The sequence below is a fragment of the Cyprinodon tularosa genome, unplaced genomic scaffold (genome assembly GCF_016077235.1).
Source record: "Cyprinodon tularosa strain WSP-4 unplaced genomic scaffold, ASM1607723v1 ctg155, whole genome shotgun sequence".
Classification (NCBI taxonomy): Eukaryota; Metazoa; Chordata; class Actinopteri; order Cyprinodontiformes; family Cyprinodontidae; genus Cyprinodon; species Cyprinodon tularosa.
In genome coordinates this window covers 284,430-311,087 of record NW_024038386.1, presented here as the reverse complement: position 1 = coordinate 311,087, position 26,658 = coordinate 284,430, and the positions used below count along the sequence as shown (strand labels likewise).

Sequence of the window (26,658 nt, the reverse complement as noted above, 5' to 3'; positions counted from 1 at the left end):
TAGGGTTATCTGGAAGGTTCCTCTGCACCTTATTGCTGGGAGAAATCCCCTGCTGTCACCATGGAAACACAGCCAGCAGGGACAATATGTGCCGTGTCCAGCATATTGGCCATTTACAAATACTTATGCCTATTTTTCTTAATAAAGAGAGAAGTGCATAGATGTTTTTTTCTGATTTATTTAGAAAGAGTTTCATTAAATACAGACCTAACAGCAATGATTAACTATATTTTCTAACTTTCTTTAAATACTAAAGTATACATAGATCTTTGTAGGAGACAACAGATGGAAAATATTATGCAGTATAAAGGAAAGGTGAAGACACACAAACACATTCATTCACTGTTCCCCTGTCCCCCACTTCATTAATCCCTCATTTCCTTCACTCTTCTCTCCCTTCTTCTCACTTAATGAAACCACAAGTACGGCAGAAAATCAGGCCTCTAGGCTCCCACAGCTGTCAGAGGGGGACACATGACCCCATTTTCACTTGTGGAAGAAATATTAGTGTGCTGTGGCAAGAGACAGTCATCCGCCAACTCGCGTCTCGCTAACAGGCACAAAACAAACAGGAGACAAAGAAACACAACTCATCACCACCGGATTATGAGAATTTATTTAAGCAGAAACAGCTCTGGCACAACTTGGTGTTCAAACAAGGAAAAATGTGAACGAAAAATGGTTTAATACATAATGGTCAAATAATGTATAGAGACATAGAGAAGCAGAAATAAAAATGGACGGATTTGATATGATTGTGGTGTCTTAGTTTCTTCACTGCTTCACTTGTTACTGATTTTCTTGCACTTCTCAGCCATGATTTTTCATAGAGCTCTGAAAGAAAGAAAAAAAACAGGGAGCGGGAAAAGGAAAGGGGAGGGTGGGTGAACAAGAAGAGAAACTGTCAAATTATGAATTTGCATTACTGGAAGCAAAGGGGAAACTAACAGGAACCAGGATGCACCAGGAAAAATCTGGTCCCTCATGCATAAACAGAGCAGCTCAGGCTCCACACAGCAAAGAATAAAAAAAATAAATTAAAACTGTAATACATTTCTAACTGGTAGAAGTTTCTTTCACTGCAGGAGGTTATCCTTTTCACCCTGGAGACATGGATCATTAGTCAGGAGCTTCTTTAAAGAGAGACAAACTAACAACAGGGTAATAAGAGAAATATAATATTTTTTCTGACTACCTTTAACACAATTTTTATTTCATAGATTTAACACTTTACTGTGTAAGTAGTGTCAAATCAAATAAACTTTTATTATTTTAATACATTTCCAACTTACCTATGACAGAAAATATAACCTAATATGGACAAACATAAGGATTTTTACAGATTATTTTTCCATGTCTGAAATTTTCCTAATGTTACGATAAAAAAAAAAAATATTAACCAATTAAATTGGAGATATTGACCTGCTAAAGAAAAAATAAATAAATCACCATTAATCAAACTAAATATATAGAAAGATGTTAGGTTACCACATGTAGACTGCATGCAGTGATGTGAACAGAGGTAACTTATGTGAGGTTTTTTTTTTTTCTTTTTGTGTCCCTCCAAATCTCTGGCCTGCAGCTAAAGCATCTGCTTTTATACGACATTTAGAAAAAAAATGAGGAAGAAAAACACACTTTAAGTTCTAATTCAGTGACTCACAAGCTGCAGGGAAGGTCTGAAGTGGTTTATTGGTACAACAGCTTTACACTTCATAAATTTTGGCTTGACCTGTTATTTCTGGGGTGAACTGCTGCACAGCTCCAACAGTATTACTACCATCTAAGGGAGTAACTGTAGCCTTAAGAGAAAGTTCACTTTAATAACCAGAAGTCTATGGTCTCTGACTAATAGAGATGGAGGAATTACATTTTGAAATCAAAAAGTTTCTCAGTGCTTTCCTACCCTGATCTACATGTCATCATATTTGGTTTGAGAAACTATGATCAATTGTGTTAGAGACAATGTTACCAGGATAATGTCTGTGCTAATGATTTTTCTAGAGAAGTTTATCATATAGGCAAATTTACATTCAATGTAGGCTAAGTATATGTGTATATATACAGGAAATGATCTCATGGTGCAGAGACTGCAACATGAAAGATCTTCATTGCAGAATAAAGACTAACATACAATTATGTTTTTCTAAGAGAAGAGGTAACATAGTTTGACCCTTGATTGGAATATAGAGACTGAAAGTAGTGAGAGAAAAAAGGTGGAAAAGCCAATTGGAAGCTCCAATCCGGAGGCTAACTTCACGTCCCATTTTATCCAAAAAGCCCCAGCCTTCCCAAAACTATTCCTAGTAAGCTAAAATAGCCTGCTCCCAGTTAGATCGGTCGGTGGGGAGGTTGAAGTCATTGAAGCTGATCCATCCAACTATCTGAACTGTTAATGCAGCGAGCACCATTTGTCCAAGGCGGGGCAATAACTGGCCAACCCCACCAGGTGAGTTATTGATCCTATGTGGATATATTTCACCACGTGTGGAACAAGCAGTTGCCTTCTAAACCAGAGGATGGCAGCAGTGACTGTTTCAGATGGAATATGTCCTAAATAATTTGACAAATTATGGTTTATATACTGACAAAAACAATGACAACAAAAACACAGTGATTCACATATTTACACTAATACCAAAAAAATGCATAACTCATTCTCTTTTTATAACTAGCTTTCGTCTTTCATGGAAGAGAAAGGAAAGTTACGTGGCTCTGCAGGTCATGTAGGATTCTTCCATGTCATCAGAGAACAACTGCATATACCATGAAATGGGTTATGTGTATATAATACAGAACCAATAAATTATTGATTTATACAGCTCTGCTGTATAAATATGGTTGTCCATTTATCAACTCGGGCATCATTAAATTCTGGTCTGTCTTAAGTGATTTTATTGGAAAATACAGATGTTGTGCTCGTTTATCTTCCTATTGGTAGTATCTGGTTAATTTAGACTGACTGACATGCTTCTAGCCTCCCCTCAGTGAACATTGGTCCCTGCCTAGCCAACCCTTTGAGAATGCCCTGGCTCAGCCACTGCCTCAACCAGTGACAGTCTCAAGAGCAGAAACATTTGGGAACTGTTGGATAATAAGCCTAATCATGAATAAAACAAATAAGAATGAAAGGCAAAGACCTTAAAAAATAATTGTCATCTAAGATTATCCCCATTCCCTAGCAGACATCTTGGTTGATCTAAATTTCTTTTTCTGGCAGCAGATGGTGTTGCTCTATCCAACAGGGAAAAACACATCACAATGTTGATGGTGTGTAGCTAAAGCAATTAGCAATTGCCCAATTAAGAATATATGAGACACTCACATGCTTTAATAATTACTCTAGGCTTTGTTTTTGGAACGAAACTCTGATCAGACTAAACAAGGACATTAAGCACAGCACCACTGAGGTTGCTTTTTTCTTAAATACAAGAAAGGAATGTATATGTAGATGAAAAATAAGACTTACAGACTGCCTTTTTACTATGCAACACAGGGCAACTAAACTCTCAATGTGTCAATACATGAACAAACACCCAGTTGAAGGAAAAGACACAGGGCAACATGGGGTTAGTGAAGCATTAGCTCGTGGCTGCTGGGTGGGCTAGTTGGCATGCTAGGTGCCTGTGAGCCCGGCTGGCAGGCTGATACGCTGGTGGGTAGGTTAGCTGTTCACTTGCCAAGTGCATCCGAGGGCATCGCAGGCTGTGCCTTTGAATTGGAGATGAGTGGCAAATGTGACAAGGAGCTTTAGCTTTACTGTTCCACTCACGTCCAAAGGCATAAAGGAGGACAGAATTAGTGTGCATGTGTGTATAAACACTCGCACTGAGTGAAGATACTGGCTAATACGTGCAGGAGTTTATGTACAAACACTAAAAGTGTGTGTGTGTGTGTGTGTTTGTGTGTGGGCAGGATTGTAAGTGTTGCAGCACTTCCACATATTATGCCTAATGCATAGTGTATGAAGTAGCCTGTGAATTTTAAATTGACCCCTGGCACCCCCCACAGTGCAGACAGCTCAATTCAGTGCCCCAGGTCCAAATTTGGACTGTTGCCATCCACACTTTGATAATTTAAAGACAGGGTAAGCTTTTTTTCCGCAAGACACCTCAAGAGCAGAGGGCAGACAAAGATTTCACCTCAAGGTCCGTACTGAATTTCAGCTGCTGCTTAGGTACACCAAGCTACAGCATTAGCATTTTAGTATCAATGCATCCCAGGAATAGCTTAGATTATTGATGCCTTGAACACACATCTCTTTGGTGTCTAAATCAAAATGTTACTTCTTGGGTCATCATAAAGGCCAATATATACTATGCAAAAAAAGGAAATGAGCTTCTTCTCTCCCAGGGGTGCAGGAACAAAATTACATTATTCTGAACTGTTAGTCTTGAGTTTGCAGTTTGTTCTTGACACTTATTCTCAAAGGAACTTTTGTTCAAGTTTGATGACCCAAAAATATCAAGTGAATGTGCTGCAATGGGGGAGACATGTAAAGACTTTACAGGAGTTCTGCATTTGAGTTCTTGTGAATGATGAATTGACCTGGTTGAGGGGGGAATTACTTCTTAGGGTATGTATAGGCATTAAACATGGCCACATTAATAGTTTTCAAGGTGTATAGTTTTTAAAAAGGGACAGTTTCAAAAGTGCTATCATTATCCATCCATCCATCCATCCATCCATCCATCCATCCTTTATCTTACACGCTTGTCCCGAGTGGGTCGCGAGGGATGCTGGTGCCTATCTCCAGCAGTCAATGGGTGAGAGGCGGGGTCCACCCTGGACAGGTCGTCAGTCCATCGCAGGGCAACACAGAGACACACAGGACAAACCACCATTCACACACACACTCACACCTAAGGACAATTTAGAGAAGCCATTTAACCTAACAGTCATGTTTTTGGACTGTGGGAGGAAGCCAGAGTACCCGGAGGAACCGACGAATGCCCAAAACCTTCTTGCAGCAAGGGAGCAGTGCTACCCACTGCGCCACTGAGCAGCCCATCAAACCAATCCTACAATCTAAAAGAAAAATTCATAAGAGGTGAAAAAAGCATGACAATTACTACAGGTTTCTCTGGTTGTATGGAGCAGAGTAATCCAGCGCTATTCCTCACCCTTACCCTACCCCACAGACTTATTGCCGCATGGGACTACAAAGAAAAAAAAAAAAACATGTTGAGGCGGTTTTAAAAATACAATTGGCAAGCCTGTTAGGAACGGCATTGCAGACTACAAGTAGATAAGCTTACTAATTAATGAGATATAAAATGCATGCAATATTTCTTAAAATGTAGTCATATGCATAATGACAATTTGTAAACGGAGTCATATCACTCCGTTTTATAACTTTAGAGGGTTAGCCCCTAACGTTGGTGCTTCTACTATCTCTTTGTGATGCTTTTGGCAACTTCCTTCTAAAATATGGAATACATATAGGTAAAAGTAAAAAAATAAAAAAGGAGAAAATTTAGAAAAATCTAAAAATGTATTTTAGCTTGTTGTTCTTCCATTACTCTCAAACATTTCTAAATAGTTAGTAAATTTGTCCGGTATTAACATCTCATTTTAATTTTAAGTAGGTTTTTTTTTCTTTAAGACTTATATACAGTTTGATAAACTAACAACATTCTCCCTATCAAAATATATATTTTCATCATTTAATTGCAAAAAATTGACAAAATAGTAAAACTAAGACAATCAATTGTGTTTTTTCAGACTTCAGATTGCAAAAACAAAAAATGTCATCTTAATTTTTAAACACAAAATTAATGTTTGTATAAGGAAAGGGTTTAGAAACCAATCTTAGATGGAATAAACCCTTTTATTTTTTTTATCACAGCTTTCATGCCTCGTGTCATACTCTCATCCAGGCTTTGACATTGCTGCTGTGTCCAGGGCGATCACCTCATAAGTACCTCATTAATTTGAATTATGTGAGCTTTTGTTTAAATTCATCAGATGGTAGAATAGAAGTCATGGATGTAGAGACTCAGATTGCAGAACCCTTTTTGCAAGGCTACTTTTTATTCTCCTAAAAAATATATATATTTATATTTAATAGTGTAAATACATCTATACACATTTAGAATATTAACCTCTTATTGTTTTATATAATTTTAATTTTTTTTTCAAAATATCATAGTAATGATATAATATACTTTAACTTTAGCCATATACAGTAAATTAGTTAAAATTAAAATTTAAGATGTTAAAAAACCTTGAAGGGGTTATGTCATGCAATATCAATTCATCTAATGATTCAAAATTATGTATAAAGGGGTATTTCACTTGACTTTAACGTATGTCTGAGTAAACCTCAGCATTTCGTCCAATTCTGAGCTGTATAAAGTTACTATTTTGGCATCTAATCTGCACAGTGACAGCAACTTTTCTTTTTTAGCTAATTTCTAAGTCATTAAAAATGTGTTTTGTGTGTTTTATAAGAAGTCAGCCTTCAGAAGTGGGGTGATACAGTGATGTCATGAAATGGGGGCACCCACACAGAGAGGCTGCATTGCTATGAAGGCAATTTTCTTTCTTCCAGCTTGGAAAAAACAATTAATGTATGATAAATGCTTAATCTGTAATTCTAAATACATTATCTCATCATACTTGTATGTATATCCGACTTTGAAAGGATAAAAAGCATTAAACAGGACCTTTATAGCAGACAACTTTAATAATGACCTCAAGAACAGGCCAATGAATACTGAGATATTTACCCAGACACACACAGAGGCATTTTTTTCTGCCACCTGCCAGCTTTCATCCAATTAGCAAAGCAGCTTGAGGTGTAGATGGATGTTATATTAGTGATAGATGTTGTGTTTGTAGGGCGAGGTTCAGATCTAACTGTCAGCAGCATGAAAGCTTGAGTCTACAGCATGGACATGCTGGGTGTGTTACATTTCCACAGCTATAAGCTAACGCTCTGCAAACACAGCACAGACTCACACATACACACAAAAATATCTACAGCAAATATAAAGAAGCTTTGTTTCACAAACACACTGGGCTCTCTCAGTTTCCCCTGTGGAAAAAACAACAAAAAATAATAGACAAGCCAGGAATCAATAACTGTCTTTTCTGCTCAGTGCTAACAACAGTCAGCTCTTAGCTTCTCTAGGGTGGGACTGAGATGCCGTGACTGATCAGAACTCATACAGGTAAGGGCTGTAACTGCTTAATAACAAAAAGCCATGTAATTCCATACAGCTGACTTTTATAGCACTGGTTACAATAGATACTATCTCATGGGTCTTTTAAATTAATTTATAGACACATTTATTTCAAGTTTAATGTTTAATTTGAGTGATAAGTTTTCTATCTTAGTAAACCCAGCAGATTGAATCGAGTCACTGACCTGCAGCAATCCCCCATCCTGACCATCATGTTGCAAGCGTGGACAGTCAATTTTATCGAGTTACTTTTGCAGCAATCTCTCACACTGAGCATACACAGAGAGGATAGCAGATAGGAAAGCTTCCCTTTAACAGGAGGAAACCTCCAATAAAACCAGGCTGGGGGTTTGAGAAGTCTTAGCAAACAAACTAAAAGAACACAGAAACACTGATCCAGAGTTCTTTCTATGTTTGGAAAAAAAGTAGAGAGTAGAGCAAGTTTAAAAGTCAGTAGCATGAAAGAGTGCACATACAGTTATTCACAGCAGAATCTGAGCCTACTGTTTCGTCCAGCAGAGAAAAGTCTAAGTATCAGTACCAGTACCCTTGCTGTGTTGGAAGCCATTTACTGAGCTGCAGACATTAGCCAGCGTGTAAGTTGTTAGTAAAAAGGATATTCAGTCCCTTCAAATCCTGAAAAGGTCAAATTAACCGCAAACAGTAGTTTGCTTTTGTTTTTGCTTCAGTTCATATTTATTTTGTGGATCACTGATTGCTGCTGATTAGGATATTCTAGTATGGACAACTACCAGCATAAACTAAGATTTGGATAATTTGTTGGCTTGTAATCAACAAAGGTTTTCTTTATCCGTTCTCACTAGTGATCAGAAAGACAGACACAAAAAAATCTGGATTTTCTCTAAAATATGAAAAATGTTCAAACTGAAAACATTAATTTTTATGACTTATTTCTTCAAAGTTTTTAATTAATACCATAAAAGCGACTCTGTACAACTTTTGATCCAACGCATTCGCTTAATTTGAGATGAATTACGGTAAGTGATTTTTCAGGTCAACATACAGCTTGAGGTGCAAACTGATGTTTCTTGAAAGTTGTCCTTCTCAAAAAAACCCAGCTATAACCTGAGATGGTCGGGTACGTCACTGAATAAGTCATGTGATCTAAAGAATCGCTTCACAACAGTCTGAGCTTCCCTTAAATGAGAGCTAACTAAGCTAAAAGTTTTTGCAGATGAGTTTGTACGAGTTCTTCTGAGAAAAAGTATGTTACAGTAGTTCACATTAAGGCCTATTAGCCAAAATCCACTATGTTTTGCACAACAATGAGCTACAAGTTAAAGTTTATAGCACCTCAAAGTGATCAGATCGATGACTACATTTTAGGGCAGGAAACCTCGGAAGAGTCAGTGATGTAAGGCACATATTTCCTTTTTTTTAATCTAAAGTAAATGTGAATCATAATATTAAAACGGCTCAAAAGAAAGCAATCAAATTAACCCAAATTTAATAAAGTGCAGGTTTCCTGCGATGTTTTCCTGGAATTACTACCCTGAAGCAAATAGGGTAAGAGACACAGAGCAGAAAGGAATCGATAACATGTTAGAGCTCTTAATCATTTAGCAGGAGCAGGAGGGATAAGAAAAGTGGCTAGATACTGATGGAGCAGCGTAAGGTTTGACAGAGAGAAGGACTGTTGAAAGGCAGAAAGACGAGACATGAGAGAGAACAGCTCTTTATGAGGCCTGTGCCAGTGTGCCGTGGTCGCCTTGGAGATGATGGATGTGAAGCAGAGGAGGAATGGTCGCAAGCAAAGAGCAACTCATAAAGAGACAGAAATATGCGAGGCAGCAAATGTGCATAAGTTTATTAAAATAACAAGCGGAGGTTTACAGAGATGTTTTTATAGCAATCATTGGGGAGCTATAATGAGTGAAGGGAAGCATGCTAGTATTATAAAAATATTAACAACAGAAAAATGATTGTAAACACAATTTATAGTGTGTGTGCCTGTGTGGAGGAGCAGGCTGCCGAATAGAGTGGCTGTTTTATCAGAGGAAGCTGGCAGTCCAAGGCTCACAGCGGGACTCACCACCTGCTATTGTTGATAGCTTTATACAAACACATATTTATTTTATTTATTTTTGTTTTTTTTCTACAAATTCAAATTTTTCTTTTGTTTTCAGACTTTTACTGAACTAAGTCTATAACTAAACAACTTTCCTTTTCTTCAATTTTTTAATTTTTTTTCTCGGTATATTACCTGAAGATTACAGGGAAGGAAAAGAAAAACAAATGAAGTCTAATTTCTTTTTCCAAGACTGTAGTTAATCATTACAAATTCAAAACAACACTAAGTAATTTTCAAGTGGTGCTCTCCCTACAGGACCTTTTGAAAATAGCATTGTCATAAACACTGCCAATTGCGAATCCAACAGCTACAGCTCTGTCGCTTTCTAAACAGGTGGAAGACACATATCTCTAATAATGTCTGGAAAGTTGGGAGTTCAGCCTTTTTGCTGAAAATGTTTATACAAATCAGTTAAGTGTTATTCTGCCTCTCAAGTAAACCAGCGTTTTCAGTGTTTTATTGTCATTACTCTGTCACAAGTACAGAGCAATGAAATGAACTCTCTGCATTTAATCCATCCCCTTGGGGAGCAGTGGGCTGCCATTGTGCGGTGCCCGGGGAGCAGTGTTTGGTTAAGGGTCTTGCTCAGGGACCCAGAGTGGCAGTCAGTGGGAGTGGGGCTCAAACTCAGAACCTCAGAATTCCAAGCGCAATGCCCTAAGCCCTAAACCACCACTCCCCAAAGCAGGCATTAGCGTGAAGGTTCATTCCCCCAGCTGGGATACCAACCCAGGCTTCCTGTTTGAGCTGTCCAGCCACTACAACCATTCCCTATTTGTCCATGTTTTATAGCTGTAGGCTAAAAATTAATCACTCACAAGTCTCAATTATAACACTAACAGAGGTTAGCAGATGGTATCTTTATGTTTAAGAGCAGGTGTGCATCAGTTTTGCATCCTTTTTTGTTCGTGGTGTCATGAGCGAGCCCTGTCCTGAACTGATTGTCCTTTTCTCTTCCTTCCCTCTTCTGACCAAGGTTTCTTTTTGATGGCCCTGCTATGTCGTACATCTCCAAAATAAAAACATGTTTATTAACCACCTGTGGGTAGCGCAGTGCGGGTTGTATGGCTACTGAAGCCAATGGCTTTACGTTGGGATGCACAGAAACTTGCAAGTGTGATTTTGTTTACCAAAGCTAGTAGGGGAGAAGATAAACCACTAAATTATTTCATTAATACTTGGATCTCCATCAAAGCGACTTAGAAGAGAATACATTGAGGAAAGAAAAAGTTACTTAGGCTCATGTTCACTAAACAGTTTGGCGTGACCCAAATCTGATTTTTTTGCCCATATGCGACCTGTATCTGATATTTTCATGACAGTCTGAACAACACAGATCCAATTTTTTTCAAATGTGACCCAAGCCACTTAGCTATGTGGTCCCAAATCTAATACATATCTGAGTTCGTCCGACCTGAACATCATTAATACTCAACAAAGGTCCCTATTCTGCGTCTTGCAATGCAGAAGCAGGTTGAAAAACAACCATGGCCAATGATAATGCAGAGAGCAACCTTTCTTTTGGTTCTTATTAAAAAGACTTAAAGCCCACTCACTTCTTGTGACATCATTGCATCCCCAACTGCACATGCAGGACACTTGAAATGTATGACTGCAGTTCACACAGGAGATCACATACAAGTTGCCTATATTTGGGAATGTGACGGATCGCGCAAAAGAATGGGATTTTACAACAAAAAAAAGTAATAGAACATGCCAATCTTTGACTTTTTTTCAGGATTTTACTATTGTTTTTGCTATCTAACTTCTGACCACGTCTAATATTGGAAAAATACAAAGGAGTGGTGCCTGGCTGATCGGAGAATGGGAGTGCTAGACATGTGCTCAGCTCGGATTGGCAGATTGAATGACAGTGATGATAGTTTGGTGATGTGTGAGGTAAAAAATAAAAACTATGGTCTGTATCTAGACTCCAAATCATCATAGTGACATGTGGCAGACAGGGTCCGAAATTAACCTTCGTCAAATGTGACTACATTTTTCATTTGGCGAGTTAATGCCAGAGCACCATTTGCCACAAGAAAAGTAAATATTTGGACCACAGTTGTGCTTCAGTCATTTCCTTTCATTTTTTTATTTTAATAAGTCTACCCCTGTGCCTTTGTTTCTCTGCTGTCTGCTCCTTACACGCCATTACTCAGACGTACGTACAGAGAACACATCCCACAACATCCATATAATTTAAGAACAACTCTGCCGCTAGGCAAACTGTGGCGCTATATAATTGGAGCGACCAAACCTTCTAAAAGACAGCATGACAATGAGGAGGATGGGGGGCGAAGATCTATGGCCCCTGGGGGGGAAAAGAGAGTTTATTGAAAAATGCCGCTTTAGCGAGCACCGTTTCGCAAGAGACTGGCTTATTTATGACGATGGTGCTAAGCTAATGAGCTACTGAGTGTGAAGCAAATACGCAAAGGAGAACAGACATGATTGATTTGTCGCTGGCTGTCAATATATGAAACTGTAGAACATCTGTTAACATAAACACAGAAAATGCCCCATTTGCTGGATGTTCATGTCTCAAGCTCAATCGAAACAACCCATGAGTCCGCCTATGGCTATATCAACACAAACTCACAAAGATGAAACTATCGTTTTGTACCGCCCGTGCCATTGGAAGCAAGGCTATGAATTTATTTATGTAAATATAACAAATGAAATTATTATGCTGTTTTTTGAATGGTTGTATTTATGGCCACTCATGGCCCAAACTTTTTTGAATGAAAAGCAAAGAAATTCGAAATTACAATTTCAATTATCTAATAAAATTACAATACTTTTTACTGTAACTTTGTTTGCATTTAACTTGCCTTAGTGAAAGAATATGTTTGTTAAGGTAGTTTATGGAGTGCATCTTCCTTTAAATATGTACAAAGAATAAATAAAAAAAAACTATTACGGTTTGTACACATTAAGCATTACTTATTTAAAAAATAACTAACAACTAGTGTTTATTTTAATTATTGTTTTCTAGAGAGAAATCACTTTATCAAGGAAAGCAGACTTTTGTGCTAGAACCAATCACTCCCAGTTACAGAATAGCATTTCAATTCATTTTGCTTATATTCCCTCTATCATCCTGTTTCCACCTCAGTTTTCCATTAATGTTCACAGATTCAAAGGCATCCAAGAGCTTCCCTCCCTTTAACGCTCCTTTCTTTTATCAGCCTCCATCCATTCCTTTGCTGACTGACAGTTCTCCTTCATCCCAGCTACAAAGAGTCAGTCATCATTTCACACATTTTTCCCCAGATAGAAGTGGCTAAATTACAACAATTCTAATAATTTATCTTTTTTTTTACCTGTACAAAATGTTAACAGGTTTACATAGAATGCCCAACTGGCTGTAATTTGTTGGCAAAAAGGCATATCAATGACTACTTTAACTCCTGTTTTTTCAGCAGTAATGGAGTAAACCTTTAGTTAGAGATGGAGTGTCACTTAGGATGGCACTAACAATATACTGTTGTTGATTTAGAAAAAAAAGTTTTTAGAGTTAAATGTAGCTGCAAGAGAAAATGTCAACTAAATCATTATAAAATGGGTAGAATACCACTCCGTAGACACCCGAGATGCACAGATTCTGACACACAAAAACACTCACACCACATGGCTCAACTAATGGAGGTGAGAATAAGAGGAAAAAAGGAGAGAAATGCAGCTCAAACACGGCAGGGTCTATCCACAAACACACGCAGTCCAGACCTGTGTGTTTCTTTCCCAGCCACCCACATACACCAGCAGCATTACTTTAAACTATTTGTCTTCAGAAACTAAACCTCTGACACCGGCTCAAAAAATATTTGATCAAAGTGAAAGAGGTTTCACTCAGCATGAGAGCCACAATGGATTCTCTCATTATTACACTTAATGCCAGAGTGGGACTTTTCTTGAACTATAATCCTGTTCAATCATGTCTTATTATTTATAGGTGCGGGAATTTTATTAAGGATGCCTTCAGTTAAAGGTACATCTTAACAACCATTAGGTATTTTGCTATTTTTTCAAATATATTTTAGTAATTTTGGTTTTAACAACAAAAAACAACTAAAAACTACACAAACGTCAGCGACAAATGAATGCATAATAGACTATAAAGTATAGTGAAATATCAGAAATGTGTTTTGAAGTCATATCACTAATACTGAATGAAATCATACTGCGATATATGTTGATATTGAAATATTGTCCAGCCCTAAGGCACAGGCAGCTCCTTTGTCCTGAAAGCCCAGCATGCAGTCAGAGCACAGAGAAGACCTGCTCCGTTTTCCCACAGCTTATGTTTAACACATGAGCAAAGCTGCCAATGATTCTGCTTGGATTACAAAACAGGAAAAGTAGTCAGCCCCGACCCCCGTACTCTTTAACTTGTTCTTAAAGCTATTGACATCATGGGCCATGATTTTTTCACCCCAAGTATGCAAAAAAATGACTGGGGTGCATTCACTGTTAAAAACAAAATTGGATTCTAGAGAGATCATCAGAAGATGGACACTAGTCAACGTCTTTTTATTTCTTTAAGCATCTGCAAAATATTCTTTGATCAATCAACTAAACAGCAGAGGTGGATGGGGATCAGGTACATTTTTTAATTAAGTAAACTTTTGGATAAAAATTACTTCTAGGAGAAGTTTTTTCATCACCGTAATTTTTAGTTTTACAAAGGTAACATTTTATTAAGTATCTAAACTTAGCTAAATTTAAAGCTCCTTTACTCTGTGAGTAACTTTGCTGAATACTGAAAAAGCATTTATTAACCTAACTTGCATAAAAATGTCTCTTTTTTTCCCCCACATATTCTTTATTGTTTTTATGTTACTTGTATCTGCTTAGACTTCTAGACAGGGAGGTCAAGGCAAAATACACTAAAAGGCCTATATTACTAAAGGAGGCAGCCACCCTGTTCTATCATACATACACGATGCTGTGAGGTTTTCATATGTTTTTCAACCATTTCTTCTTCCTGAATTCTTTATTCCCAATAAATACTTTTTTTTAGTCTTTAAAACAAGAGTAATTTTTACATGATTCTAAATTAAGGGTTGTCTTATTAGATCATTTCAAATAGTAAGACAGCTACTTATTATTTAATAGGTCTGTTTACCAAATTCCTTTTTCCCTTTACTTCAGTAATTTCTCTAATTGCTATTTTTTTTCTTTCACTCGATTAGAAAAATCTTGAAGTAGAGACTCTACTTAATAGTTAATTAGAGCAATGCTTCCGTTAATCCAAAGTTTTATTTTTAATATATTTAAAATTCACTTCATCTAACTACTAATAATTAATTGATTACATAATTATGAATGAATTAATAACTTGAATATCTTAAACAAAATATAGAAAAAACCATGCATACATTTTTTAAAGCTTTCTATGCAAAACCATCAATAGACATCATTTGAAAACATTTGGATTAGGTCTACAATAATGAGCATAATGGCGGATACACAATCCGTCTGTTTGCAGTGCTCAACAAACCTGAGTAATGAAGTCTGAAACTGAGACACTTCACCTGATATCTCAGGGGCAAGCACAAAAACAAACATCTTCTGCAGGAGGCCCTCAGGTTCAGGTAGGTCAAGTACTGCATGAGGGGTGATGCTGCAGAAGTGTTTTTCTTTAAAATAGTTACCCTCTGCTGACGGTATTACGTAGCACGGCAAAAACATTAGTAGTCGGTGCATGCATTGCAGAGTAAAGCAGAGCAGCCTTAAATGGTGGAGTGGGACCAGAATATGTTGCCTGTTTTAGATCATAGTTCTATGATAAATCACACCACCATAAACCTCCTTTACTGACCCCTGTGTCTTTTAGGCTACATAATAAAGTCCTACAATTTTATCATGCTATTTTGAGGTATTAACTGCGATAATGATAATAATGACAGAAAATAGCTAAAAATTGATTAGGGCCCCTTTTAGCTATATACACACACCTCTGCATGCACTCAAAGAAAAACTAAATCTAAAACCTAACCATTGCCAAATAGGTTGCAATACACAAGCTAAATTAAGTGGTGCATCTGTTCTGCTCTATACAATTGAAACGATGTTTGCAAAGTGATAAATTCCTAGCATAAGATACAGTAAGAATTGCATTTATTAATATACCATTCCATATAATTGCCCATCCCTCATTTACAAAATACGAGTCAACATTTGCATGACCACATGCTCAAAATGTGCATTATGTTCTGTATAACCCCATGCATTTTGTTTAGCAGCCTCAAATTACATGAAAAAAACTGCATTTTTGAAATCCCCTAATTAACAGAGTCCACTGGTAGGTCATCTAATTTAAGTATAAATAAAACGGTTCATGTTTTTCTACTAGAGAAAGGGCATAAGCTCATTGAGACATTATAGAAACATAGGTGGAGTTTTACTCGGTTAAAATCAGGTTTAACAGAAGACTTGGGGCCGATCACGTCCTACTGTGGCAGGACAATGAGCCAAAACAAAAAAAACAGTTATCTATTTTGATCTAATGTGTTTTACATTATAATTCAATTCACCATTAAACACATCTGCAAAAAAAAAAAAAAAGAATCATTGACAAACCTTGAGAACTTAAAGCTCTAACTAAAAGAAAAAGATGCTTCAACAAAGTACTGAGTCTGAATGGCTGAATAGAGGTAAATAAAAAATATCAGATGAAACATAATCAAAATAAATTTGACAACTTTGCAAATATTTAAATCTTATCGATACAAATATTTGTAAACTTCTGTAAGCACAGAAATGTTTCACTTAAAAACAATACAAATCACATTTCTTATAAGCACATAAAAGGCTTGTAGCTGCATTACACTAAACTATAAAATTATCCCAATATGAGAAAAGCTTGCAATAAATAAAGATGAGTCGGGGGGGTAATATTAAAACAATAAATACATGACTAACTTTTGGATATATGTGACATATGTTAGCTTAAATGTATAGTGTCGTAACATTGAGTTAATTATTAGGTTTGATATAAAATGAAAGCACAAATTTTAAAGAGAGGACATTGTGGTGGTGACAGTAGTATAGTCGATATAATTCACACAACAATTTGTACGGCAACAAGCAGACCCAAAAGCATGCATGACAACAGGCCAGACCCCAGCAGAAGACGGACAGGACAGGATAGCTGAGAGCGGGTGAAAGGCCGTACCCTGAACTGTCTTTAACAGATGGTAAAGGGGAGTGTGCGAGAAATGTGCGATAGTCTGTGCATGAATAAATTAGCAAACATAAAACAACTTGTGAGTGACATGTAAGGAAAGCTGCGCCACTGCAGATAGTGAAGTGGGGAGGCTTCAAAAGTCGCCAGAAAGAGGGAGATAGATATTCAAGTGATGGTAAGATCAAAACTTTGGAAAGGGGAGAAAAAGATAAGTTGGCTGCTAGTTTTATTGGCAGAATGATTGACAAACATAGACTGATGGAAGATATATGATAGAGCTTACATGAAGCTCATCGTAGCTGTGAGCACAGAGGGAAAGAAAACAAGTAAAAAATATACAACCCAAAAATGCAACCAACCACATATAAAGATAGAGCTTTAAACTCAGGGAAACATCACGTCAGACTGCCTGTAGAAAAAAGGAAACGGCAACTACTATTTTTTTTTTTATCCACTGAGCTACCATAAAAAAATGCTGTAATGTATCAACTGCAGAAAATAATTACATTTGTCAGAAGAATACAGCTTTCTCCATTTATCACAAAGAAGAACACATCTGCTTTAGAAAATCCATACAAACACACAGAGATAACAGAAGAATGGAGCTTTTAAGCTGTCGGGAGGTTTTCAGCAGCCTAAAAGCTTGGCAGTTTCATGAAAAGTCATGTTATTTTTGTAAAAAGCTGAAATTACTACATCAAAGGCTGTGGTTTCGACCAGAAAAGAAGCTGGTTTATTTAGCTTGTTGGTTTTCTTGAAACTTGACCCCTCTCTCTGTTTGTTCATTTCATGGAAATTAATTTATTTCTCTTTTTGCAGTTTACAAGAAAAGAAAAAAAAAGTCTTAAAATATCGTGGGGTGTGTTTCTATACGTTCGTAAGTTTTCAACGGATCCTGCTAACAAAACAACAACGTTCCCTTTTCTTATTTTTGTCTTTAGTAAAAAATTCAATGCTGAGGCGGTCAATAGTCACTGCTGCCACCCTCTGGTTGAGTGGGGAACTGCTTGTTTCACCAATTATCCCTATCTCACATTGTTAGGGAATCTTTTCAAAAATTCCTGTATCCAGATTATGATCTGGATCATTGCAAAATGACAAAAAACTCTCCTAAAAACAGAACCTCCTTGGTGAGGGTAATGATTTTGATGAAGATGCTAATATGAATCACCAGGACATGGAACCTTAAATTGCTGCTATTTCCCCACAAACGGGCCTGACCTAAACCAATAAAGAGAAAGTGCAGTATCAACAAGTTTAACATGAGGCACCAGAGCCAATAAGGGAAAAGAGCTGAAGGTAGGGGTGACCGATATATATTAAATATACTCGACGTATCTCAAGTTTCCCCACGCACAATACTCAAAATGACTATCAAAACCATGGAGTACATATTCACATGGTGACATTAAGCCGTCTGGATCTATTTCACTGAGTTTTATTTTCCCCACACACTTTGAATGCATCAAAAACCCCTCAACCACACAGGATTATTTTCTGTGCAGAAGGCACACTAAACAACCGGCAAATGAAATATGGTGAGAGCAGGTGTTAAGCTAAGCAATACATGGCAGTGGTTTGATTTTCACACCGAGGGCGTCGAACAAAAGACGCTAATTTGCAAGACGTGCCGCAAAACCATTGCTGCAAAAGGTAGCAGTACAAATTTATTCTACCACCTAAAAATTTATCCACTGTAAAGCCAAAACCATACATTGTGCGATTAGTTTTTTCAATCGTTGCAGGTAGCTACAGCTCACACTGTACGATAAAACCGCAAGGTTTCGTCGTACAGTGTGAGTTCACAGCTCACGATGTCTTTTCTCATACTGTGCAGCATGAAGCCCTGATGCATTCTACCTGCTCACACTATACGTCTAAAAACCACGTTGGACTCAGGTCCACAGTGAGATGGCGACATTTGGACTCGTCTATCCAGAAGCCACACCAGTAGAAAAGGAATATGAAGCTCGCTAGAGTGAAACCCGCTGCCTTGGCAATTTGTGTAATTTCGTGCTGAAAAGCCCTAAGAAGAAAAGGCAGCGATGTATTTGGACAAAGACATGGCTGAGCAAACATGGCTACTACGGTCGGTCAATTTTACACAAAGAACTCCATTTTACTCGCACCCCAATCATACTTCTGTGTTTATATCTGAGAGGAAGAAGAAGAAGATGGGGCCCTGTTTTTGCGCACTGAGCAATTTGCCCACGACAATTGACTGAAAAATCAAAAAATTTTTATATCTTCTCCCGATTCCTGATCGGGAGGTGGTCGTGAGAGGCTGATCGCACCTCGTTACCCCCTGTACAGTACATGACGCTGAAAGTCAGGCAGATCGAAAATTCTTGCACTACTTGAAAGTCGCCAATGTTGAAAACATTGCATATCAGCGTCTCCCTGCATCAACAAAAAAAAGTTAAATAAATCAGCTGTGAAGCAGATGAAGTTGTTCTGGTCATTTGAAAAAGTGGTCCCATATGAGGGAAAAAGGAAGAAATCTCAAGTAAGAGACTGAAGTTTCAATATATCATCTGTTTCTAATAAATCTATATATTCGGCAGATTTCCCTCCTACTTTAATTACAAAAATAAAAAAAGTTGTCCATGAAGTTTCGATCTGTTGAAATGATATCTAGGTTGCCCTCAGGTTAACCTGAAGCACCTGCAGCACAAACTGAAATTCTTTCGGGGAAACTGAGGTTTCAAAGCCCCTCCCAGAGACATGTATCAGATCTATTAATAAGCAGGCAAACTAGACCTCAGACTGTCAATATGTCCACAGAGGACTCAAAATTTCTCATCTATAAATTTTTTTATAAGATATCTCAAGCCCATCTCTAATGATGTTTCGTTTTTATTTTAAAAGCAGTCATTCTATCAAAGCACCTTGTACTGCACCTGATTAATGAAAAACTATATCTTGGTTACCTAGTAACTTAAAATATATAAACAAATATTTTTTCTAAAGCAGCAAATAAAAACCATTTCTGATTGAAACTACATTTCCCACAGACACAATCATTTTAACCCATGAAACCAACTAGTAGATACAACGTCCTCAATCATCATGCACAAACACAGGCACGTCAGATTGAGGCCTGTAACAACATGCATAATCGCTGGAGCAGCACATTGGCTCAGAGCGGGGATGCTCACGCCTTGTGACTTCTGACCTATTTAAAAAAGCATCAAGTCCAATTTCAGCAGAGATGACAGTCTTTTAAAAGTAAACATGAGTCTGTGGACCTCTTTACTTCCAGCGTAAACGGGGTAGAATATGTCAGAGATGTTGAACGGCTTTCCGCTCATCATACTTTTCCATCATGAATGACACAGATTCTACATTTCAATATAAAATAAAACCGAATCCACCAATCAAACAGGCCCAACATGGACACCTAAGTTATCTTGTATATTGCAAGAGTAACAACTTGTACAGGAAAGAAAAAACCTTGTGAGCCGCTGCAAACATACATTTATATTATGCTCAAAGGTATCCAACCAATGGGACTGCCAATGGGCATACAGCTAACCACACATGCATTACACCTACATCTAAACACTGAATAATTATGGAGATATTCCATAAAGAATATCATTAGTAATATAAAACTGTAGCCACAATGACATAATAAGACAAACACATCATATTTATCACAGGTTGAGGTTTGTCTTGGTTACATTTGAAGAAGAAATATATTTTGTTTTCTACCGATACAGATCCTCCATCAGTGTATCTTACTGTTTATGCTGCAGGCAGTCATCACTAGCAGGCTGAAAGCTGGGAGTCCAAGCATAGTTATTTTACTCCTGCTATTTTTTCGAGATTCCAGCATTAATGCACCGCTTTTTCCTAAACATCTTTGGAAAATCAATGACATGTAAAACTTCTTTCTCTATTTAAATTCATAAAATGTAATTCAGTAATTGAATTCACTACACAGAGAGACATAATTTATGCATTTATGTTGATACTGATTTCAAAAGGAAGAAAACTCAGTATATATCCTGTAAAGTATTCAATAAAGCCCTGATCAGTCCTTTTAATTCATTTCTGCACCACTGCGGCATGGCATGGAGGTGTTGCAGGTTGGTTTTAAGCTGGCCAACCAGATTTTGCAGGAAGAAAAAAAAAAAAAAAAAGTTACTATGACACCAGAAAATGACTTTGGACCTGATGTTGATCTTTGATGCTCTTAATATCATTGTATAAAACATACTGAATAGCCTGTTTTTTTAAGCTGATCATTCTACCAAATTTTCTTGCATCATTAAAAGGGTTTTAAACGGTGTCAGTAGTAAACAACAAGATAAAATATCTTTATTAGTTTGAAACTTTGGCAAACCAAGACATTGGTAACAAGATCAAATCTGGAAAGCAATTATTAAAAGTACTCTGTTCACATGGGGTAAAAAAGGAAATCAGGAAATAAAAAAATAAAAAGTTCCCTTTAGCTAGAAAATGTTTTCTACTCAGTGTGTGTCGGGATGATAATATCTGATAACAGACTGGGTGGAGATAGTGGCACTTTAATGTGAAATCTTCCAGACTTACAGGTTTAAATCTTATTTCTAGAAACATTTATGAGTTGTTCAAAGTTGGAGATTGGATGAAAAAAAAATAAAACCTTCAAAAGTCTCAAAGGTCAACCCAAAAAGCCCCCATCTTCAAACCACTGGTGCAGGCCAGTCTTTAAAATGAAAGATTTAATCTCTGTTAGATTATCCCTATAAAGAAAGGGTAGACAGAGAAGATGTCGGCGATAAAATGTCAGGGTCACGATTGTTTTTCTAACAGAGAAAAAGCCATAATGTCAAAAAGGCAGCTGCTCGTTTTTCCCTGAAATTTCAGGGATTTGGGCACAAGTTTCCAACAATAAAAGTTATACAAACTTCTATCCAGCATTATAAAACAATGTAAACAAATGTTTTTATTTATTAATTAATGGAATATAATAATATATGAGAGTCCCTTTTTGATGCATATATATACAACTATGATTATTCTTTCTGCAGGAAGAACTGATTTTATCATTTTAATCAGTCGGTTGACAGTCGGTTTTCATCTATTCTGTCAAGTTCATGTTGCTGATATTTTTTAAAGTGTTTGACTCAATTCATATAGTAAAAACCCAACAGTTAAGTCATCTGAAAGAACATAAAACCACTGATTGCTTTTATTCTGAGCCTTTGCTTCTTTTCAATTGTTCCTCTCAGCATTTTACTACTTTTAAGCTGCATAAAGACATTCTGGAATGATAATAATGTGCAAATTAATCCATTCAAAATTGCTTTTTGATTTAGAAATTGAGTAAATAAAACACTTTAGATAAGCATGGGGTTTCAAAATGTTTGCGACACCAAAGTAAAACCCTGAATGCCAAAATTCCTTTTTTTGTACACTGGGTATGATGTGAGCCTCCAAATAGAAAGCATGTGTCATTTTTAGCAACATTTCTAAATAAAGTATTTAATCAAAGAATATAAGGTTCTTTAAGGTTCTTTGTATTTTTATGCTGTAAAGAAAACAGCATTTTTTCCATTTTAACCCACATACACACATCCCTGCATACAACCCCTTTCAATAAATGAAAAACCCACAATGTTCAAAGAAATAACTTCAATCTGACTAACAAAATAATAAATAAATATTCTATAAAATGAACACTTGAAAGACAGAAATTGCTTTTCAACCACTTCAACAGAATGATTTAAAAAATAAACCCATGAAACAGGCCCAGGCAAAAATAATGAACCCTTTAACTTCATATTTTGTTGCACAACCTTTGCACAATGATTCTTGTAACTGTCATTCAGACCTCTGCTCCTCTCAGCAGCTAATTTGGCCCACTCCTCAGGAGCAAACTGCTTCAGTTTTCTCCAGACAGCATGTTTCAGCTCCTTTCAAACATTATTTATTACGTGTTCACTTTTTGATTTTTTGACTTCGTAGCACACCTTTATTTAACATGTCCCTTTGCTCACATTATTTTCAGTCTTTTCAGGGTACCAACATTTCTTTCCAGGCCTGTTCAATGAATTTATTTTTAAATTATTCTGTTGAAGCATGATTCAAAAGCAATGTCTGACTTAAATTTGTTTTTTTTCCTGGAATCTTTATTCATTATAACTTTTGTCAGATTCATGTGATTTCTGTGACCATTGTAGGATTTTCCGTTATCAAAAGAGGGTACCATCAATGTTGTTGTTGTGTGTACACACTTCAGCCATGCCTTACCTGCTTTGCCTGTTGAACACAGTTCATATACTGCTTGGCCAGGCTAGAGCAGTGCAGGGTCTGCTGTGGGTTTTCTCTGTAGCATTCGAGCACCTTAGCCTGCAGATCAGTGCACAGAGATTCACTGTGACGGGGCCTGGAAGCAGAGCACAGAGAGAAGGGTCAATGAGATGAAATTCCTCACTTACTCTAACAAATGGATTATCTGTAATGCTGTAATGACGTCTAGTTCAGGGGAGATGTTTCTCTTTTTACTGACAGCAATGGAGCAGAACTTACAAATTTAAAGCCAGCAAGAGCATATTTATTAATGAATACTTTATTAGGGATTTGTTAATCTGTACAAATCTCTGCTGTTCTGTGTAAACTTTGAAAAATATTTCAGAGGCCTTTAATACCTCCTCATTAAAGAAAAACTACAACATAGACGTTTTTCAAACCCATTTTTCCCAACTCTTTGGTTTACAAACTCCAGACACATAAAATTGCTGTATGCCACTTTTAAAACTTTAAGGTATTGTGGAGGATTTTCGCAATTTTTTTAAATGACCCGCCCTCTTGAAAAAATGCACATGCACAACCCTGTACCTGCTCCTAAAAGGGAACGGGTAAACGTGTGCGAGAGCATGCAGGAGCCTATTTCTCCTCGTTTAAGAGTTGTTGTTCTTATAGCTCATACAAGCTTACTGTTATCGAACTTCCACCTTAACCCCTAAATCCCTCAATCACTATATAGAGCGGGGACTGACCATTCGGAAAGATGATCACTACGTTTTACTCCCCGTTGGGAACATAACTCCTCCTCCACCTCGCTGTGCCTGTGCCATCTTTGTTATTAGTCTCCGATGTAGAGTGGTGACAGTGGGCAGCTGTGACAGCAAGTCCCATAATGCTTTGTGGGGAGAGCTCTCCCCTCAAACCCCTCTGAGGCATTTCTTTTCTTCTCATACACTTCGCAGAAATTTTTTCTCTTACTACCCTCAGCCATTTTCAAAGAACTGCGGTGAGAAAGGTGAGCTTCAATGACTGTCTGAAAGCGTAGCTCACCACAGATATAAGCCTGAAAGTGCGCATGTGAAGAAAAAAATAGCTAACGGGAAGAGCACATAGGATGGCCTTACGTTAACATATACCCAGAATGACAAAAAAATAGTAGGACCAATTATTTAGATGATCCACCCGGAAATAAAAGATTGTCCTCTATACCTTTAAAAGGCTAACAACAGGTCAATGATATGGCTCAGGAAAGACATACAATATTTAAATAAATTGTCATAAAAGCTGAGCTGTTAATGTATGGTATGTCCTCTCAGACAATACTAAGAAGAAAACCAGTAAAAAAAACTTTGGGTCTTGTAAGAAAATAAAAGTGTAAAAAAGTAAAGAAGCTTTAAAAGCTTGAATAAAGAAGACTTAACATCTAAGTTACAGCATTTATCAAAAAATAAATAAATAAATAAGTCAAACCCAAGCTGGTGATTAAAAGTTTTAAGCTAGTTAGAAGGTGGAAAGACAGGAACACCAGCAACTTCCAGCTCATATATGTGGATATTAATAACTAGCAAAAGAAAACAGTGAAGAACATGTTCAAAATGAGACCGTTTGTAGTTTGTTTTAGTGGCAGTTGAACAAGATAGCTTCAAAAGAAAGCTCAATCTGCAGAAAGATGAATTATGCATCGAGCAAGCAGCTAAGTAGTCAATGTCAAACTTTTAAAAACATTTTCTATCTGACTTGAACCTTCAGTTTGTGTATGGCAACAAAAGCACACAATTCAAACCCCACCTCTGAACACATTCAGGCTAAAACCTTCACACAGGTACTGAATGCTAATCCTACAACAGGGTAATCCTTGATTGCTCTGTTGCTCGTGGTAATTTAGCTGCTGTTGGGCAGACTTTGCGAAGGGAAGGTTTTGGATAAATGCATTCAGACACATATATACATCCATTACACAGCAACACAAAGCAGACATTGCTGCTTTGAATTGGTCTGCTTTTTAGTGACTTATACTTTTCAATGTGTGCAAATTTAGATTGCAAGTCTCTACTTGGATGCATTGTTAGGTCAGTCGATTTATCTCTGGTTTAATGGATTAGCATCCTGCATGAAAAACCATAGTTTAGACATATTTCACTCTGGTGCAGCTTTCTGATCCAGGTCTTAGGAGCTTGGATCCTTCAGGTCAGAGAGAATCTCATGATGGGAAGGAAACTGAGGCTAAAACACAATCAGCATAGTCAATGCAATATTGGTATTCCTAACAATATGCTCTAATAGTGCATGGTATTAACCTGGGGTGGTACTGTCCAGTGCTGAAATGGCTGGCACCTTGTCTGCCCCTGCTGTGCAGCTGGGCGCTGTTGAAGGAGTTACAGTCCTGTCTGAAGTGCTGGCTAATGGCAAAGGGTTAAATTCTGAAATATTGGAAAGAATTTGATGACCGGTTTCACAGGTTGAGTGATGTGCAGCCCCCCCAGAAGCCCTCAGCCAAAACAATTAACTTGTCTGCCCCTGATGTGCAGTCACCACAGGCCCTGTCCAGTGCTGAACCTGATTTAACCTGGGGTGGTACTGTCCAGTGCTGAAATGGCTGGCGCCTTTTCTGCCCCTGCTGTGCAGTCACCACAGGCCCTGTCCAGTGCTGAACCTGATTTAACTTGTTCTCATTTTATCTGTTTTAAACTAAGTTTTAAGATGGAATGCACTGCCATGGAGTTAAAAGGTTTAATTTATATCTTTACACATAAGAAATAAATGACTTCTTTGTTGTTGTTGGTTTTATAAACCTCAGATTGTGAAAATATAGGTCATGATTTCGTAGAAAGATATCTTATATAAACTAGATTTCTTCCACACAGGAGGTATATTAATAAAACGAAATGGCAGAGTTGACTTTTGTTTTCCCCTCTGAAAATGCTATGCACGTCTTCGATCGAGGACAGGTTGAGGCTACCGGTAGACACAGTGACATCCCTTTCATATGCAACTATGCCTTGTAGTGTCTGCAGAATGCAGGTTTTCCTCTCCTTTAAAAGTTCTGTGACCTTCGCAGAGAAGTTTGTGTAAAAGCTAAAAGTATTCCTCTTAAACGCTCTGTTTGTTTAACTATATTCCTTTCACTAAAGAGATATGAATGTATTTTTCCAAGTCTATTTATATAAACCAATACAAATAAAATTATATAATGCTGAACTTATTAATGACAGTCAGGATGGTACCCTTGATTCTGTTTAGGCAATATGATAACCATCTTAGTGACCCACGTTTAATAATATAATGATGCCAAATTTGCCCCATATCAGCATCACTGCATTAGAATTTATGTGAGGGATACAAAATTGTCAAAGCAATGAACCAAAACTATGTTACTTTATATCATTATACACTATGCAGACGTACAGTCAGCACAAATAAAGATTTACCAGCCTGAGCAAGCAGAACCCTTAGATGAGTCAACCTTAGGGCACGCTGACCAAAATTACTTCAAACGACACTGAATTTCAAACTATAACAGAACCTACAATTCTCCAAAATTAGCTTCCACAAATCTTTATATCGAATAACATTTTTTAATCCCAACAGATAGAGCTAGAGAAGAAACTGTTTAATAGCAGCTTTAGCAAGTCTGGGATTCGTGAATGTAGAAGTCAAAGAGCAAGATGACCAAATACATCAAGTTCCTCCAGCTCTCTGGAACCAACTTATGTAAACAATAAAATCTGCAAATGAAAACCATAAAATATTCAATTTCAGTATAATTGAATTTCATTCAGTTTATTTATATGGCGTCAATTCACAACACATCATCTCAAGGCACTTTGCAGATAAAATTCAACCAAATCATACAGTCAAATTGATTCAGTTTTCTATCTAAAAAAAGCAGTTGATTGCATCGAATCATTGACTCGAAGGCAATCCCTCACACCAAGCATGTTTTTGGCAAC

The 26,658-nt window shown here is 37.2% G+C and overlaps 1 protein-coding gene across 1 annotated transcript in view; it reads right to left on the bottom strand.

Moving 5' to 3' along the window:
* Window positions 1–593: 593 nt before the first annotated feature.
* Window positions 594–26,658, bottom strand: part of LOC119780103 (MICOS complex subunit mic25-a-like) — a 96,377-nt gene continuing 70,312 nt past the window's right edge. Inside the window, exons 8-9 of the mRNA XM_038280005.1 lie at window positions 22,712–22,847; window positions 594–834 (exon numbers count right to left, since the gene is read on the bottom strand). Coding sequence (XP_038135933.1) covers window positions 811–834; window positions 22,712–22,847 — 160 coding nt within the window. The 3' untranslated portion in view covers window positions 594–810. The remainder of the gene's footprint in view (window positions 835–22,711; window positions 22,848–26,658) is intronic.